The 19,452-nt window shown below is 41.9% G+C and overlaps 1 protein-coding gene across 4 annotated transcripts in view; it reads right to left on the reverse strand.

Annotated features, from left to right (window-relative positions):
• Positions 1-19,452, reverse strand: part of agap1 (ArfGAP with GTPase domain, ankyrin repeat and PH domain 1) — a 683,413-nt gene that overhangs the window by 87,446 nt on the left and 576,515 nt on the right. For 2 of the 4 annotated variants that reach the window (XM_063051720.1, XM_063051718.1), the window contains exons 14-17: positions 19,131-19,214; positions 15,541-15,695; positions 11,617-11,707; positions 9,904-10,126 (exon numbers count right to left, since the gene is read on the reverse strand). In XM_063051720.1, the coding sequence (XP_062907790.1) occupies positions 9,904-10,126; positions 11,617-11,707; positions 15,541-15,695; positions 19,131-19,214 (553 nt within the window). The remainder of the gene's footprint in view (positions 1-9,903; positions 10,127-11,616; positions 11,708-15,540; positions 15,696-19,130; positions 19,215-19,452) is intronic. The other 2 variants (XM_063051721.1, XM_063051719.1) reach the window with 1 other exon arrangement.

The raw sequence follows: 19,452 nt of genomic DNA on the forward strand, positions 1-19,452 counted from the left end.
CCATCATAATTTTATATACCTCTATCAAATCTCCCCTCATTCTTCTACGCTCCAGGGAATAAAGTCCTAACCTATTCAACCTTTCTCTGTAACTGAGTTTCTCAAGTCCCAGCAACATCCTTGTAAACCTTCTCTGAACTCTTTCAGCCTTATTTATATGCTTCCTGTAATTTGGTGACCAAAACTGAACACAATACTCCAGATTCGGCCTCAACAATGCCTTATACAACCTCATCATAACATTCTAGCTCTTATACTCAATACTTCGATTAATAAAGGCCAATGTACCAAAAGCTCTCTTTACGACCCTATCTACCTGTGACAACACTTATAGGGAATTTTGTATCTGTATTCCCAGATCCCTCTGTTCCACTGCACTCCTCACTGCCTTACCATTAACCCTGTATGTTCTACGTTGGTTTGTCCTTCCAACGTGCAATACCTCACACTTGTCAGTATTAAACTCCATCTGCCATTTTTCAGCCCATTTTTCCAGCTGGTCGAAGTCCCTCTGCAGGCTCTGAAAACCTTCCTCACTGTCTACTACACCTCCAATCTTTGTATCATCAGCAAATTTGCTGATCCAATTTACCACATTATCATCCAGATCATTGATATAGATGACAAATAACAATGGACCCAGCACTGATCCCTGTGGCACACCACTAGTCACAGGCCTCCACTCAGAGAAGCAATTCTCTACCACCACTCTCTGGCTTCTTCCATCGAGCCAATGTCTAATCCAATTTACCACCTCTCCATGTATACCTAGCGACTGAATTTTCCTAACTAACCTCCCATGTGGGACCTTGTCAAAGGCCTTACTGAAGTTCATGTAGACAATATCCACTGCCTTCCCTTCATCCACTTTCCTGGTAACCTCCTCGAAAAACTCCAACAGATTGGTCAAACATGACCTACTACGCACAAAGCCATGTTGACTCTCCCTAATAAGCCCCTGTCTATCCAAATGCTTGTAGATTCTGTCTCTTAGTACTCCCTCCAATAACTTACCTACTACTGACGTTAAACTCACTGGCCTATAATTTCCCGGATTACTTTTTGATCCTTTTTTAAACAACGGAACAACATGAGCCACTCTCCAATCCTCCGGCACCTCACCCGTAGACAGCGACATTTTAAATATTTCTGCCAGGGCCCCCACAATTTCAACACTAGTCTCCTTCAAGGTCCAAGGGAACACTCCGTCAGGTCCCGGGGATTTATCCACTTTAATTTTCCTCAAGACAGCAAGCACCTCCTCCTTTTCAATCTGTACAGTTTCCATGGTCTCACTACTTGATTCCCTCAATTCCATGGATTTCATGCCAGCTTCCTTAGTAAATACAGACGCAAAAAACCGATTTAAGATCTCCCCCATTTCCTTTGGTTCCGCACAAAGCCGACCACTCTGATCTTCAAGAGGACCAATTTTATCCCTTACAATCCTTTTGCTCTTAATATACTTGTAAAAGCTCTTTGGATTATCCTTCACTTTGACTGCCAAGGCAACCTCATGTCTTCTTTTAGCCCTCCTGATTTCTTTCTTAAGTATTTTCTTGCACTTCTTATTCTCCTCAAGCACCTGATTTACCCCGTTTCCTATACATTTCATACAACTCCCTCTCCTTCTTTATCAGAGTTGCAATATCCCTTGAGAACCAAGGTTCCTTATTCCTATTCAATTTGCCTTCAATCCTGACAGGAATATACAAACTCTGCACTCTCAAAATTTCCCCTTTGAAGGCTTCCCACCTACCAATCACATCTTTGCCAGAGAACAACCTGTCCCAATCCACGCTTCTTAGATCCTTTCTCATTTCTTCAAATTTGGCCTTCTTCCAGTTCAGAACCTCAACCCTAGGACCAGATCTATCCTTGTCCATGATCAAATTGAAACTAATGGTGTTATGATCACTGGAACCAAAGTGCTCCCCTACACAGACTTCTGTCACTTGCCCTAATTCGTTACCTAACAGGAGATCCAATATTGCATCCCCTCTAGTTGGTCCCTCTATATATTGATTTAGAAAACTTTCCTGAACACATTTTACAAACTCTAAACTATCTAGACCCCTAACAGTATGGGAGTCCCAATCAATGTATGGAAAATTAAAATCCCCTACCACCACAACTTTATGTTTCCTGCAGTTGCCAGCTATCTCTCTGCAGATTTGCTCTTCCAAGTCTCATTGACTATTGGGTGGTCTGTAATACAATCCCACTAATGTGGCCATACCTTTCCTGTTTCTCAGCTCCACCCATAAGGACTCAGTAGACAAGCCTTCTAATCTGTCCTGCCTGAGCACTGCTGTAATATTTTCCCTAACAAGCAATGCTACTCCCTCACCTTTCATTCCCCTGCCTCGATCACATCTGAAACATCGGAACCCTGGAATATTAAGCTGCCAGTCCTGCCCCTCCTGTCGCCAAGTTTCACTAACTGCTACAACATCATAATTCCACGTGTCAATCCACGCCCTCAACTCATCCGCCTTCCCCGCAATACTCCTAGCATCGAAATACATACACCTCAGAAGATTTTTACCACCACTCACAACCTTTCTATCAGCGGATTTGCTTAAACTTTCAACATCATTTATTTTCACCCCAGCCACACTGTCAGCTCTGGCACTCTGGTTCCCATCCCCCTGCAAATCTAGTTTAAAGCCTCCCCAATAGCACTAACAAACCTCCCTGAAAGGATATTGGTCCCCCCGTGGTTCAAGTGTAACCCGTCTCTCTTGTACAGGTCCCATCTGTCCCAGAAGAGGTCCCAATGATCCTGAAATCTGAAACCCTGCCCCCTTCACCAGTTCCTCAGCCACTTGTTCATCCTCCAGAGCATCCTATTCCTACCCTCACTGGCACTTAGCACAGGTAGCAATCCTGAGATTACCACCCTTGAGGTCCTGTTTTTCAACTTCCTACCAAGCTCTCTATACTCACTGTCCAGGACCTCTTCACTCTTCCTTGCTATGTCATTGGTACTGATGTGCACCACGACATCTGGCTGGTCACCCTCCCACTTCAGAATGTCATGCAATTGATCAGAGACATCCTTGACCCTAGCACCTGGGAGGCAACAAACCATCCTGGATTCTCTGTCACGACCACAGAACCTTCTATCTGCACCTCTAACTATCGAGTCCCCTATCACTACCGCTCTCCTCTTTCTCCCCCCTCCCTTCTGCACTGCAGAGCCAGACTCAGTGCCAGAGATCCGGCTACTGCAGCTAGTCCCAGGTAAGTCATCCCCCCCCCAACAGTATCCAATGCAGTATACTTGTTGTTGAGGGGAATGGCCACAGGGGAACCCTGCTCTGCCTGCCCTTTCCTCTTCCCTCGCCTGACAGTGACCCAATTTCCTGTCCTCTGCTCCTCTGGTGTAACTACCTCCCTGTCGCTACGATCTATAATCTCCTCATTCTCCCGAATGATCCGCAGATCATCCAGCTCCTGCTCCAGTTCCCTAACGCGGTTTGTCAGGAGCTGCAGCTGGATGCATTTCTTGCAGGTGTCGTTGTCAGGGACACCGGAGGGCTCCCTGACTTCCCACATCCCGCAAGAGGAGCATTCCAACATCCTGCCTGGCATTCTCTCTACGCTAGACAATCTGAACAAAAAACTTACCAGAACCTACCCTGGCCTCTCCCTGTTCTTGCTGAAGCCTGTTTGAGCCAAAGCCGTCCCACTCTGACTCAGTCCACTCCAACGATGGCCGCTGTATATGGTGCTCTGCTTTTTAAACCTTGGCGCGCTACGTCACGCGCCTGTGCAGTGCAGACCTTTCTCCCCGAGCAGTGTTTTAAAAAAAAAGACTTTTTCTACCCGATTTCTTCACTCCTTCTCAGCTGCTTGCTTCGACTGAAACAAGAACGGTTGAAAATTTCTCTTTTTAAACCTTGGCGCGCTACGTCACGCACCTGCGCAGTGCAGACCCTTCTCCCCGAGCAGTGTTTAAAAAAACACACGACTTTTTCTACCCGATTTCTTCACTCCTTCTCAGCTGCTTGCTTCGACTGAAACCTATAAAGCGATTGTGCTAACTGCTGTGGCACTATGCTGCTCCGCTTTACCAGGAGGTAAAGTGTAGTGGCTGGACTCCACTATACTGCAGAGAAAACAGTAAAAATCAACATGCCCAAGTGCGGTCATTAAAAGAGGAGAGTGTTAAATATTACATGTATCCTTCCTGTTCTTCCCTCTCCGTCCCACTAGTCACACAGGACACTGTGAGAATTACAGTTGTACGTGGCCTGGACAAAATTAAATCCTATTTGGCTGCAGCTTGTTACAATCATTACAGCATTTTGGAAGTGTAATCTGCACCCAATGTGTAATACACTGTAATGTTTCACTGCTAATGTAATGGCCTCTCTGTAATGCTTCACTGCTAATGTAACGGTTTCTATGTAGCAGCAAGTTTGGGTTGTGACTAGGGATAACAGGGGCTTTGGAATGTGTGCCATCCAATGAGAGGCATGTTGTTCTTTCTTGTGGGTCTGAGAGAAGGGATTTCGCAGTCTTCTGTGAAGAGAGAAGATGCAAGTGGAGAGAGCTGGTAGACCGCTGGGCGGAGTGGACTTGGAGAGAGGGTTCATGGGTCAGTGACGCTCGGAGGAGGTCAATGGGAACGAATGGATGGAACCGTGAGCTCCAACGTGCACATTAGACAGTTTCATTGAAATGGGTCCTTTTCTTTTTATTTTCTTTACTAACCCTATATTCAGATTAAGATTTATAAAGTTCAATTGTTTAATTGCATATGGTGTAGTGTCTGATATTGTGCGGTGCGGATTTGTAACCAGGCAACACATCACGCAGCATCCACACACACGAGGTTTCTCAGTTTGGCTGGGACAGAGGCTGTCTTCCCCTAGACAAACGTATGTTGGCCGAACCTGAGGGTTACAAGTAGAAATGGAGCTGCCACTCAACAAAGTGAAACCGCCAGATAGTCTCTGCTTTAATGTTGATTCTGTGAGAAGATTTGGGCAAATTCCTTGGCTCATCTTCAAAACAATGCCACGGCATCTTTGAGGATCGCTGCAAGGGTAGGCAGGACTTTGGGCCAATGCCAGTTACAGTGATATAAACAGCAGTTACGGGCCATTCGGCCCATCTAGTCCATGCTGACCCAATCTTCTGCTTAGTCCCATCGACCTGCATCTGAATTGTAGTCCTCCAAACTCCTCCCCATCCATGTACTTAACCAAACTTCTCATAATTTGGGATGAAGATAAACCCAATTGGCCAGATTTGGGAACAGCTTCTTTCCAACCGTGATAAGACTGCTGAACAGATCCTGACCTGGATCTGGGCCATACCCTCCAAACATCTGGACCTGCCTCTCAGTTTTTTTGCACTACCTCACTTTCCATTTTTCTATTTTCTATTTATGATTTATAATTTAAATTTTTAATATTTACTATCGATTTGTAATTCAGGGAGCGGGAAGCGCAGAATCAAATATTGCTGTGATGATTGTACGTTCTAGTATCAATTGTTTGGCAACAGTAAAGTATAAAGTATAAATGTTACAACTGAACCCAGATCTACCACTTCCACTGCCAGTTCACCCACACTTGAAGCATCTTGAGTGAAAAAGTTCCCCTTATACTCCCCTTAAATAGTTCACCTTTCACCCTAAACCTATGACCTCTAGTTCTAGTCTCATCCAACCTGAGGGGAAAGAGTCTGCATGCACTCACCCTATCTATATCCCTCATAATTTCACATACCTGAATAAGATCTCCCCTCATTCTCCTCACTCCAGGGAATACAAGTCCTAACCTATTCAACATATTCCTATAACTTGAAGCCTCAAGTCCTGGCAACATCCTTATAAATTTTCTCTGCAATCTTTCAATCTTATTGATATCTTTCCTGTAGATAGGTGACCAGAACCGCGCACAATACTCTAAACAGCCTCATCGATGTCTCATAGTTAAAAGATGGCAGCTTCAATGGCCCCTCAAATGCACTCTGCCAGTCACTGCAAGTGCCGTATGAAATCTCCAGTGTGAAATATGAACAGAAAGCATTTGAATCGAAGCCAAGCACGCATTCACCTGAGCACTACTGGCCACCTCTCTCACAGAATTGATGACAGGCTGGAGACATTAGGCCTGTAAGAGGATGAGGGGTGGCCTTACTCAAACAAGCAAGATCCCAGTGACAGGTTAGGTGTTGAGATGTTTTCACAAGTGGCAATGACAATGATTCAAACTTGCTTGCTATTTGAGATTCCTTATGAATTCGCTTGAATTAGCATTTACATAGGTTTTATCACTGCTGTTTTGTATCACCACCTGGTTCAATGTAATAAATTCATGCATCTATTCTGTTCCTTAAAAACAATTCAAATGCCAAGCCAGTGATAACCAATCATACAGAGTGTTGCAGTAACCAAAACTGTAATTTCTGCCCATGTTTTTGCAGTGTACAGCATGAAACATTTCTACAAAAAGCTATTTATAAAGACAAGTGTGTTAAACATGATGAGGCAAACCCACAACATTCCACCTCTCTCATATTGAGACAGACTGAACCATATGATGAAAATCTGGAGAAACACACACAAAATGCTCAGCAGCGCAGGCATCATCTATGGAAATGTATGAACGATCAACGTTTGGGCAGGGAGTATTCACCAGGGCCTCAGCCTGAAACGTTGACAGTATATTCCTCTCCATAAATGCTGCCTGATCTGCTGAGTTCCTCCAACAATTTGTGTGTATTGCTGTGGATTTCCAGCACCTGCAGAATCTCTTGTGTTCATGAAGACTGAGTAAGCCTAAGATGGGTCACTTGCTAGACTCCCTCCAAACCTTGCACAGATCACACAGCTGAAAGTGACATTTAAACCATCAGTGAGAAGATCTGATTCCTAGGCCTCAACCTGTTGTACAGGCTGCACATCTGTGGTACGATGATGTTTTCACCATGGTGACTCCCCACACAATGTCATAGCGACCCTCAAACAGAGAGGTTTGCCGACTGATATGGCTTGAAGACGATAGAGTAGAGAGAACCTGCTTCTTCTGGTAAGGAAGTTCAAAACAAGTGGGCATAATTTAAAATCACAAATCTGGAACTCACTCCCCAAAAGCTGAGGGCTGAATTAAAGATTAAAGGTCAGCCATGATCTAATTGAATGTCAGATGAAGCTCAAGGGGTTGGAGCTTACATTCAGCCATTCAGTCCCTGAGTGCCAACTCTAGGCAATTACTGAAGGTGACAATTAGATTACAACAGAGAAAAGGTAGACTGCAGAGGGAATAAGGAAACTCTGCAAGTGAAGAAGAAAAGTGCAGAGATATGCTCTAAATTGCCAAGTATTGTCTCAGTTTGATCTGAAACTTCAGGCAGAATCAGATACTGTGGAATTTGTTATTTGGGTCCTAAAAGTATCCCTTTTCATCACTGTGAAGTCAATTAAGCAACTACACAAATACTCTAGGGATAGGGTTTGGTGGGGGTCTAAGTGAGTTTCATATTACTGCCTGCCTTTGAAATGCTGCTATTCTTTAAATGTTAATTCAGAAAAGACTATCATCCATTCTCAAAACTTAACATAAGTATTAGGTATTAGATATAAATCCATCTAAATGGTGGAAACTAGCAGTTCAAAAGGTGTTTGCAATAAAATGAAAACTGACTGTGACAACTTTCATATAGTGTGTAAAAGGCAGCACAGTGCTATAATTGCTTGGTGCCCTGGTTTCCTCCCACATCTCAAAGATGTGCAGATAGGCAGGTTAGAGGCTGTAAATTGCCTCTAATGTGTGGTAGAAAATGGGGTGAGATAGTGGGGAAAATTAAAAATGGAATTAAGATAGGGCAGTTCTAAGGTGCTTGGAAATATAGAGGAGATGTCAGAGGCAAGTTTTTTTTAACACAGAGTGGTGAGTACATGGAATGGGCTTCTGGCGATGGTGGTGGAGGTGGATACAATAGGGTCTTTTAAGAGACTCTTGGATAGATACACAGAGCTTAGAAAAAGTGCTATGGGTAACCATAGGTAATTTCTAAAGTAAGTACATGTTTGGCACAGCACTGTGGGCCGATGGGTCTGTATTGTGCTGTAGGTTTTCTGTGTTTCTAAGATAGAATTAGTGTAAACAGATCGAGGGGGTCAAGGGCCTCTTTCCTTGCTATATCTCCCTATGATTCTAAAAGTGCTGTCTTGATCTGTGTTGACAAAAAAATTATGCAAGGATACCAATCTTACCCTACATTTTCACTTCCATGTTACACACAAAGAACGAACTTTGGAGGCAGTGGGAATCAGAGACTTTTAACTGATGACTGCCAGGGTCAGTTAATGTATTCAGAAACAAACTCAGAATTTTACTTAACACCATCTTGAGAACAGCAGAAAATATTAAAAGAAAAGCAAGTCACTGCTAAAAACTGCATCAGCTTGATTTTGTGTCATTATACAATTTGCGAATAGGTTTAGTTATGAGGGTGAGCCTGAATATAACAATTTGACATCACAGGAGTTCCCACGTTTTGAAATAAGACAGTGCACTACCCTAGCTTTGTATGTGCACGTACACAGAAGCATGATAGACATGAAGTCACAAGAGACTGCAGGTGCTGGAATCAGCTTGACAAACATGACTTTTAAACTACTTTCTAATCTGTAGCACACAGTGACACAGAGAAAAGTTATACTGTGCTGAGGACACAAAGTAAGAGTGAACCAGGAGAATGCCTGACCCCTGAACGATGGGAAGCAAAGAAGGATCCTGTCATGGAAAGAAATTAGAGATGTAATAGAAGCATGAAGGAGAAGGAAGAGGCACGCAAAGTGAGGAAAAACTCAGGAAAAACTGGGCTAAACAAAATACACAAATGTAAAACATGGGAAATTAACTCCAAGCAATATTTGTTAATGCCAAGAGAATGACTGGATAAAGCATGCCATGTACATCTTTATTTTTATTACAATAGTTACAGTACATTAATGGACTCCCCTCACAAAAGACTTTTAATTTGAATTAGCTGTCAGTGTAAATGCCTGCATCTGTGTCCATGTGTTTGTGTGAAGATTACGGTAGGATTGTAGTCATGGCTGGTGTTAGTACCCCTTCACCCCTGAGAGAGAACATTGTGGGCTGATGCCCCATACCAGGATTTCAGCAAAAGGTTATGTTGCCACTTCAATGCAACACTGAGAGGAAGCTGCCTAGGCAGATACACTGACTTTCAGAAGACTTTAAGCCAGGGCCTCAGCCCTCAGTTGGACAAGAAACACCCCAATTCATTACCTGATGGAGAGTTACCACAAACCAAATAAACCTTGAATGTAAATTGTTTGGGATATGTCACTATTTTGAAAATCCAGATATACTGTATTCACTGAGTCCTCCATATCTGCTCTGCTAGATTTATAATAGATAATTGTCCCTTTAGAAAACCCAACACTGAATGGTTCCACCAGCTGCAGGACTACACTCAGTTCTGCTTTGTGCATTATTTATTGGAAATACAGTAGATGTTACTTAAATCACTTGAAATGCCGAGAAATATTTTTGCATTCAGTGAATGATGCTGCAGAAAAGCACTAACCATTCCTCTCCCCTGATCAGCAGACAAGTAGCCTGTACTATATCAGCCCACTTAGTACCCATCACACAGTGAACTATCCCAAGGCACTTTACAAGCTTTAAACAAATAACCATTGACATCAAGCCACTAAATGGGACAGAGACAAGAAGTGTTACAACTTTAACCAAAAACTTGAAGTAACAAGGACTGTCAAAGGGAGAGTTGGCAAGGTTAAAGAAGGGCAGGTGACACTACACCAGGTGGGACCAGCCAACTGCACTCAGCAATGGTCTGAAGAAAGATTTCAGCAACTACTTCAATAAATTGAAACATACGCTTTACCTAGTGGAATCCGGTGAGGGTTTGGTACGTCCCTGAGCACTTCCTTCCCAGATGCCATTTGCCATTTCATTCCCAATGGATGACATCACTCGGATGAGTTCCACCGGCCAATCATCAAGATCAAGAGAGCGGACACGTGACAGGTGGGTGCCAAGATTGCGATGAATACCTGAACATTCGATGCAGATGAGAGCTCCAAGGTTCAAACTGGCCCAGTCTGGATCTGAAATAATCAAATCAGTCAATTAAACCTTTTTTTTTAATCTAAAGTCCTTCTTCTTTAGATATACTCATCCCTTCAGACAATCTATCCACATATGGCATTCCTCTGTTATAACATTTTTTTTTGTCTGAACACTGGGCTCCAATGACTTCTGCGAGAGTTGTGGTAGCGTGACATAAGATGGACTCTTGACCTCACAATCTACCTCATGATGATTTGCACCTTATTGTCTACCTTATTCTGCACTGTGAAGGGTTTTCATTGTAATAACAATAAAATCAATTAACAATAAATATATTGATGGCATTCCTTTATCTCTTAATAGTAAATTTAGTGTTCAACTTAGCTTTTGGAACTAGGTCACCATCAAACAAGGGGTCTTCTGCCAGAGGGGAAAAACCCAGAAAATTAACAGAATCACCTATGGCCATCACCATGAGTTGATATGAAGATCAATTCTGCTGGCTTGCGACATAGGGTGGAGGGCTGTTACTTAGGATTGACAAAGATCTGAAAATTTGCTGGAGTTCTACCATGGATGTGGAGAGACAAGAAAAAAAATGATCCCAGGAATGAAAGGGTTAATGTATGAGTAGTGTTTGATGGTTCTGGCCCTGTACTTGCGAAGGTTTAGAAGAATGAGAGGGTATCTCATTGAAACCTACTAAATATTGAATGGCCTAGACAGAGTGGACATGGAGAGGGTGTGGGGGGATCTCGGACCAGCAGGCATAGCCTCAGAACAGAGGGATATCCCTTTAGAACAGAGAGCAGGAGTAATTTCTTTAGCCAGAGGGTGGCGAATTGGTGGAATTCATTGCCACAGATTGCCAAGTCATTGGGTATACTTAAAGTGGAGGTGGATAGGTTCTCAAATAGTAAGGATATCAAAGGTTATGGGAAAAAGGTAAGAGAATGGGGTTGAAAGAGATAATAAAGCAGCCATGAGGGAATGGTGAAGCAAACTCAGTGGGCCGAATGGCCTAATTCTGCTCCTATGTCTTATGATCTTAAAATCTGGAGATTCTTTCCTTAACGCAGGAAAGGCAAAAGAAAATTTAATAAAGGGATCTACAAGGGACAAACTATCTTCACAGCCGGAAGGGTCAGCAACATGAGGGCACAGACTTAAGGTAATTGGTGAAAAACTCAGAGGGGAGATGAGGAGATTTTTGTTTCAAGTCAGTGGTTTGTAACAATGCATGACTTGAAAGGCTGGTAGAAGTAGATTCAATAATAACTTTCTATAGGGAATTAAATCCGAAGTTTTAAAAAAAGAAACATCTGTAGGTCTTTGGGGAAAGAGCGGGGAAGTGAGACTAATTGAATTGTTTCAAAGACACTACACAGACATGATGAGATGATGGCCACCTCCTGTTCCCTTTCATTTTATGGTTACATCCTAGAAACTCTCGCTTGTCTGATGCAAAATGGCACAGGGATTTAGAAGAGCAACAATTTTAGAGAGAAAACACCATTTCATCACTTACTTAGTGCTTCGCAGTCCACGCACTGAGAGTTGCCCCGAATATTTCTGATCGACTGAAGGGCAATGGCTTCATTCTGGCTTGTTAACCGTGACTATAAAAGCAAAATAATAAGAGAGTGAATGACCCCGTGAACAAATGCAAACAGGCAGACTCATTACTGATGCTCCTGTGGAGAATTATTAAACGTTTTGGCTACCACTTTCCGATAGACCGCTTACCCAATTATTACTGCCCTTTGCTCTTCTTAAGGACAACCCTTGTCAAGTGACATTTATTATCGAAACCAAAGATTGTTTCACCTGTTCAGAATGGATGAGTTGGGGAGGGGAGGCAGAATGGATAGATAAGTGGACCATCAATGGGACAGCTTACACTCTGATTCTTCCCCATCTGTTTGCCCTTTAGAACAGATTTCGAGTCAGTGGCTCCCTTGAAGCAAGAACTGACTTCAAGACCATTCATAATTATTCACAAAGAAAAGCACAAGCTCTTGCGTCATATGTACAGCACCTTGAAAATGAGTAATTAATGAAAGAGTCCTCTCAAAATGTACAGTAGTATATATTTAGGAGAATTAGACACCTGTAGAAAAATGAAAATAATACACCAATCTTTCCTACTTGCTTCCCTCATAACCCTGATCATCAAACTGTTAAACATTCTCCCTTTGAGAACAGACTAAGCAAAGCAGTTCTGACGAAGGGTCTCGGCCTGAAACGTCGACTGCACCTCTTCCTAGAGATGCTGCCTGGCTTGCTGCGTTCACCAGCAACTTTTATGTGTGTTGCTTGAATTTCCAGCATCTGCAGAATTCCTGTTGTAAGCAAAGCAGTTGATGATTCACAACAGAATACATTCTTATTATAATTCAGAGGTTAGGAGAAGTACATAACAACATTTTGTAGGCTTTTGTAAGTGGATAAAGCATAGCTTTAGGCTAGATGCCAGCCAATGATGTCAGGAAGCACTGATTCACACAATTTCTAATTCTCCTGAAAAGCTGTGAGCCCTGCAGTTTACTGAAGGTTTCAAAATTGGGAATATAATATAGATAATATTATATAAAATAATATATATAATAATAATATATATATATAATTGGGAATATAATATATATTTGCAGCTACCTGGTTTTCTGCATTAATTTCTCATAGAATGTGGTCCAATCGTCATCTAAGTCACAATAATAGACAAACACAATCTGCCCAAACTAATAACACACAATTGTACTACTTCTCATCAATACTGAATACACCACTTAAACAATCACAGTCTAGCTTCAGAAAGGTATGTGAACCTCTGGGGTAATGTCTTCTACAAAAGCTATCTGGAGTCAGGCGTTCCAATCAATGGGATGAGATTGGAGGTGTGGGTTGTAAAGGTGCCCTGTCCTATAATAAAGACACACAAAGTCAGGTTACTGACAGAGCCTGCTTTTCTCCAGAAAGATCTGTTTATGAGCACCATGCCGCGATCAAAACAACTTTCAGAGGAATTGTGGGAGATGCATGAAGCTGGAAAAGGCTACAAAAGCACTTCTAAAGATCTGAGTGTTCATCAGTCCACAGTAAGAGAAACTGTCTACAAATGGAAGAAATTCAATACTGTTGCTACCCTCCCTAGGAGAGGGCGTTCTGCAAAGATCACACCAGCAGCACAATGTGCAATGCTGAGGGACATGAAAAGACCCAAGGGTAACAGCAAAAGATCTGCAGAAATCTCTAGAAGTTGCTAAAGTCTCTGTTCATGTGTTCACTGTAAGAAAATCACCGAACAAGAACGGTGTTCATGGAAGGACACCACGGAGGAAACCAATGCTCTCCAAAAATAAACATTGTTGCACGTCTCAAATTTGCAAAAGACCACTTGGATGTTCTATAACACTTCTGGGACATTGTTCTGTGGACAGATGAGAGAAAAGTTGAACTTTTTGGCAGAACTGCACAGCTCTATGTTTGGAGGAAAAAGGGCACTGCACACCAACAACAAAATCTCATCCCAACTGTGAAGCACGGTGGAAGGAGAATCATGGTTTGGGGCTGCTTTGCTGCCTCAGGGCAGGCCAGCTTACAATCGCTGAGGGAACAATGAATTCAAAATTGTATCAAGACATCTTACAGGAGAATGTCAGGGTAGTGCTCCATCACCTGAAGCTTAATAGAAATTGGATGATGTAACAAAATAATGATTCAAAACATAAGAGTAAATCAACAACAGAATAATTTAAAAAGAAAAAAAATGTTTTGGAATTGACGAAGTCAGAGTCCAGACCTTAACCCAATTGAGATGCTGTGGCATGACCTGAAGAAGGTTGCTCATGTAAGGTATCCCAGAAATACTGATGAACTGAAACAGCTTTCTATAGAGGAATGGTCTAAAATTCTTCCTCGCTGTTGTGCAAGTCTGATCAGCAGCTACAGGAAACATTTGGCGGAGGTTATTGCTGATAAAGGAGGTTCTACTAGTTACTAAATACAAAGGTTCACATACCTCTTCCAGCCTGGACTGTGAATGATTAAACACTGTGTTCAATACAGACATGAAAAGTACAATTGTGTGTGTGTTATTAGTTTAGGCAGATTGTGTTTGTCTATTATTGTGAGGTAGTTCACGGGTTATTGTCCATTCAGAAATCTGGTGGTGTAAGAGAAGAAGCTGTTTCTGAAGCACCGAGTATGTCTCTTAAGGCTCCTGTACTTCTTCCTTGATTGTAGCAAAGAGAGGAGGGCCTGCCCTGGGTGATAGGGGCCCTTAATGATAGATGCCACAATTGTGAAGCATCACCTTTTGAAGCTATTCTGAAAGCCGGGGAGGCTCATGCCCATGATGGAGCTAGCTGAGATTACAATTTTCTGCAGCTTTTTCTGATGCTGTGCAGTAGCCTTTCATAGTAGACATCGTTGTAACCAATTAGAATGCTCTCCATGGTACATCTGTAGAAACTTGTGAGTGACATACCAATTCTGCTCAAACTACAAATGAAATATAGACGCTGTTGTGCCTTATATGTCATTGCTCCAATATGTTGGGTCCAGGATAGATCCTCACAGATGTTGACACCTAGGAACTTGAAACTGCTCACCCCTTCCACTTCTGATCCCTCGACGAGGACTGGTGTGTGTTTCTTCAACTTCCTCTTCCTGAAGCCCACAATCAATTCCTTGGTCCTACTGACATTCAGTGCAAGGTGGTTGTTGTGACACCACTCAGCCAGCTGATCTATCTCACTCCTGTATGCCTCCTTGTCACCATCTGAAATTCTGCCAACAGTTGTTGTGTTGTTGGCAGTATATAGATGACATTCGAGCTGTGCCTAGCCCACAATTGTGGGTGTAGAGAGAGTACAGCAGTGGGCTAAGCACACATCCTTGAGGTACACCACTTCAAACTTACTCAAGAAACCTAAATTTTGCTAGAAGCATGAACAAACGGCACAAAGTGGACAAGTGTTGTGAAAAGGCAAGGCTGATTTATTCCTGACCTGTGTCCTTAATTCACCTTGTAAACCAATTCAAACTCCTTGTACTGTTTTCCACAGAAGCCACTCTGATCAGGGTGCTGTATGCAAGGCAAAGTTAAGATTCCAAAAGTGAAACAGAGTTTCACCTTTTCCTGCAGTCTTACTGCCAAGTTTTATACCAGGTTTTGATCTTCCCATAAAGCCTTAAGAAAACTTTCCTCTCTCCACCCCATCACCCTACTATCAGTTATAACTCCACTCTATGTTGGAGGTGGCTACACCAAATTCAGTAACATCAGAGATAAAACATAAAAGATATAAATTTCATTAGCTACAAAAAGACTGATCTCTTTCAACAGAAAGAAATTAGATATATCTATAATGATCACAAAATCGTCAGTATCACAATTAACAGATTGATAAAGGAAATTACTAAAGCAGAGAAAGGAACTTGGGGAAAGTACCTTGTTCTTGCTGCTCTCGCATGATTGTAAACTGGCCAAAATCTGACTTTCAATCGCTTGGACCCATGCGTCCCTCTCCTCGTAAGAAGCAGCTTCAAAGTGCCATGTCTGACCCGTGAGAGACACAATTATAAACTCAAAATTCTCTTCTTGCTCTGTAGAGGAAACAAAAGGAAAGTCTTACCAAGTGGAGAACTCAGTGCAGTGTGTGGGTATACCTGCCTAAACCCCCAGGGCCTTTTTGTAACTCATTTCAATCACTTCAGACCATGTAAAAGTCAAAGGGGAAATGCTGGGAACTATGGTCAAGTGATGAATTGATCATCATCAATGGAGGTTTAACGATAAGCACCCAAAAGTGTTAAAGGTATCTAGCCAACAAGGTTAATTCCAACAAGATAGGACTCATCCAATGAAATTTAACCACTGAAATTTTACTGGCTTGTGTACTGATATTGGGATCCGAAGTTAAATGCTCGAAGAGAAGGGTTCACATTTGGAAACAATTTCCCATAGGAGAAAACTGATCACTGTTTTTTCCATCAGCTGTAACAGAGACAACAGATGCATAAGTAGGAATTTCTGGTATCATTTTGAAAATGGCTTTGAAAACAGCCTGGTTGCAGAGGAAGTTCTTTGCAACCTGATAGCTAGCATTAAAGGGCATCAAAAGATTACTCACTCCTGTTTATAATTTCAGATAAAGTCATCACAGCATCTGGACAATCATCTACAGCAAACTGAGTTAACAAAATTGAGTAACCTTCTGTTAATCAAATGATGTACAGTGAGGTTCCTTTTTCTATGTGAGGCTTTATGGGAATTTTTAACTTTCTGTCAAACATACTTAAGATACAGGCATTGGAAAAGGTGCGATGATAATCACAAGGTTGATACCAGAAGTGAGAGTGTGGAACAAAGAAAGACCAAACATGCTGTACTTTGTCACTATTCAGTGGTGACTCAGTGAGATTCCAGAATGTTCAAAGTAAATTTATTATCAAAGTACTGTATGTAGACATCATCATATGTTGCTTTGAAAATTCATTTCCTTGCAGGCATTCACAGTATAATTGAATCAATGAAAAACTACACACAAGCAAAGAGTGGCAATCAATGTGCAAAAGACAAACTGTGTAAATACAAAAAAAAAACAAATAATAACAACAAACAAATAAATAACACTGAGAACGTGGTTTCTACTGGAAACAATCTCCACACAGATTAAACACCACTAGAATTTAATCCAGCGAATGTGAGGTGATGCACTTTGGGAGGCCAAATGCAAAAGCAAAGTACATGTCTGCAATATTGATGTAGAGGGATCTTGAGGTGCAACTCCTTTGCTCCATGGAAGTGGCAACACAAGTGGATAGGGTGTTAACAAAGGCATGAACCATGCATGCATGCCTTCATCCATCCCAGCAATGAGTATAAAAGTCAGGAGGTCAAGTTGCCGTTGTATAAGATTTTAGCTAAGACACATTTAGAGTATTGTGTGCGTCACCACAGTACAGAATGTATGTGGAGACATTAGAGGTTCACCGGGATGTTGACTGGATTAGATAATATTAGTTACAATGAGAGGCTGGACAAATTTGGACTGTTTTCTCTGGAATGTCACCGGCTGGCGTGTGACCTGATAGAAGTATATTCAACTTTGAGAGGCATAGGGTGGAGATGTCAAATACTTTGGGGCAGAGGTTTAAGTGAGAGGAGGAAAGTTTAAAAGGGATTTGTGTCAGGGGTGGGGAGGGTGACAGAAGCAAATACAACAGCAATATTTCAGAGGCATTTAGACAAACAGAGTGAACTAGCAGAAAATAGAGTGATACAAACCATGTGCAGGCAGATAGGGTTAGGTTAGACTGGCATCATAACTGGTGTAGAATTGTTTGGCTACAGGGCCAGTTCCTTTGCTGTACCGTTTGACGTTCTTTTAGGGTGGTAGTCCAAAGCCAGGGGTTGTACTTAGTAATAAATTTACCACGAAACTCAGTAGAATCTGCTCTACTTAGGGAGGGGTAAGAGTGTGGTATTCCTCTGAATGGTTGAAGTGAACACTGAGGCGATGCTGTGTAGGCAGGAGGAGGTAAAATAAGACCAGCGATGTTGATAGTGGTGGATTAAACAGTGTGAGAGGAGATTTACAGGGAAAGCACAAACATTGGCCAAAAGCCTATCTCTGTGCTGTTACATTCACTGAATTCCCCATAAAGATGCAAGCACATATCACAGGACAGTACTTTGGATAGTTGCAGGAGGCAACAGGTCTTTCAAAATGGAAGAGGGCCCCATGTAAAGGCACTCAGGTATTAGAACTGCAAAATATTTCCTGCTGAAACGTTACAGAAATTATTAATGCAGGAATTATCAAACCATTGTAATAAATAACACCTTTTGAGCAAAGGGCTCTGAGCAAATGCTGGCCTTTGAAATCTTGCTGGGAGCACACAGTTACAATGGGACTTCAATCACTTGCTGCCAACTGCACAGTTTATGAACAGATTCAATCATTTGTTCATATGCCAATTGACAAAATATTTTACAGTGTAATATTTCTAAAGCCAACTTGAATCAATTATATATAAAGCAACAAAATCCTCCATTTGAGATGCAAGTTCACACACAAACCTACGCAATGAGCCCCTCAGGCCCCATTCAACGTGCTGGAATTTTGTATCTGCAAACCAGAAATTCTGAAGAAAAAACAATGGCAATCAGGAAATTATTAAACTAAATCTACCACAGAAGAACCCTAATAAGAGGGCAAGGGCTTATGATTATCTGATCCAGTTGCTTTCCATTTAAAGTGACATTACCCATTATAGCTGACTTACTGGAATGTGACCAGATATACATACTGTATACCACATACGATTCCCGGACTACATGTATTAAAGAGCTTTGAAATGGATTTTGGGCAGTTGAATAAATTGACCTCCTGACATTTTGTATAAGAAAAAAACAACCTAATTTATAATTTTCATGTACAAATGAAAAATTCAATCTTCTATTAAACAAACGTGTGATTGCTGGCTTTGCTGAAAGCGTTTCAAGTCAATTTATGAACTTTGACTCAGGTGACCTTCAGCGGTACGGAATAACAGGCATAGACTATAAAGCATTCGCACATGCAAATGACCTAGCATGCACCAGCCCAGGATTGGAGCTCAACTACAAAGAGCATTACAGGCAATGTTTCGCAAAACAAATTAAATACTGTACTTAAATGTCACAGCACACGATTGTATTTTGCCACAGATCATTACACCTGCTACTTGCACCTTAAACTGCAATAACTTGGAAAATATTACATCGAATGGCAACATGTGCTGAAGTCGGGGTTGGGGGTGGGGTGGGGAGAATGGAAATGGGTTTCTTGAAGTAATTTAAACATCACTATCCTACAGCTAGAGGGAAAGGTCAAAATTTAAGTAAGGAAAAAAGGAACATGTATGACATAAATGATGCAGTTAAATAAAGCTTAAAAAGAAATACAAACAATATCAAAGCCCACACAAGTAGGCAAGTTATACTCCCAGCCAAGCTTTCTGCCAGCCGGTCAGTATTAACTCTGCGTTCATTACCTTCTGTGTTGGTGCTTGTACTGCTGCTGCTGTATATATTTCGCAAGCTACCTACACGGTTTAGTTTCCAGGCTTTACGCTTGGCTGCGTCCGGGGAGCAGAGGGAGAGAGACAAAATGGAGACAGAAAGAGAGAGAGGTGTCAAAGTACAGTGAGAAAGTAGGCAACTAGCAAGGGGGAGGGAGCGGGGTCTTGCTAAACCTCACACAGCAATTAGGAGAGAGGGCACTTAATTGCTTGGCTTCTGCTTTCCAAACTCAGGATCTTTTCTTTGGTTTTCAGAAGTCAGGACTGAAAAAGAGGCCACGCTCAAGCAGTAAAT

The sequence above is a fragment of the Mobula hypostoma genome, chromosome 6 (genome assembly GCF_963921235.1).
Source record: "Mobula hypostoma chromosome 6, sMobHyp1.1, whole genome shotgun sequence".
Taxonomy (NCBI): Eukaryota; Metazoa; Chordata; class Chondrichthyes; order Myliobatiformes; family Myliobatidae; genus Mobula; species Mobula hypostoma.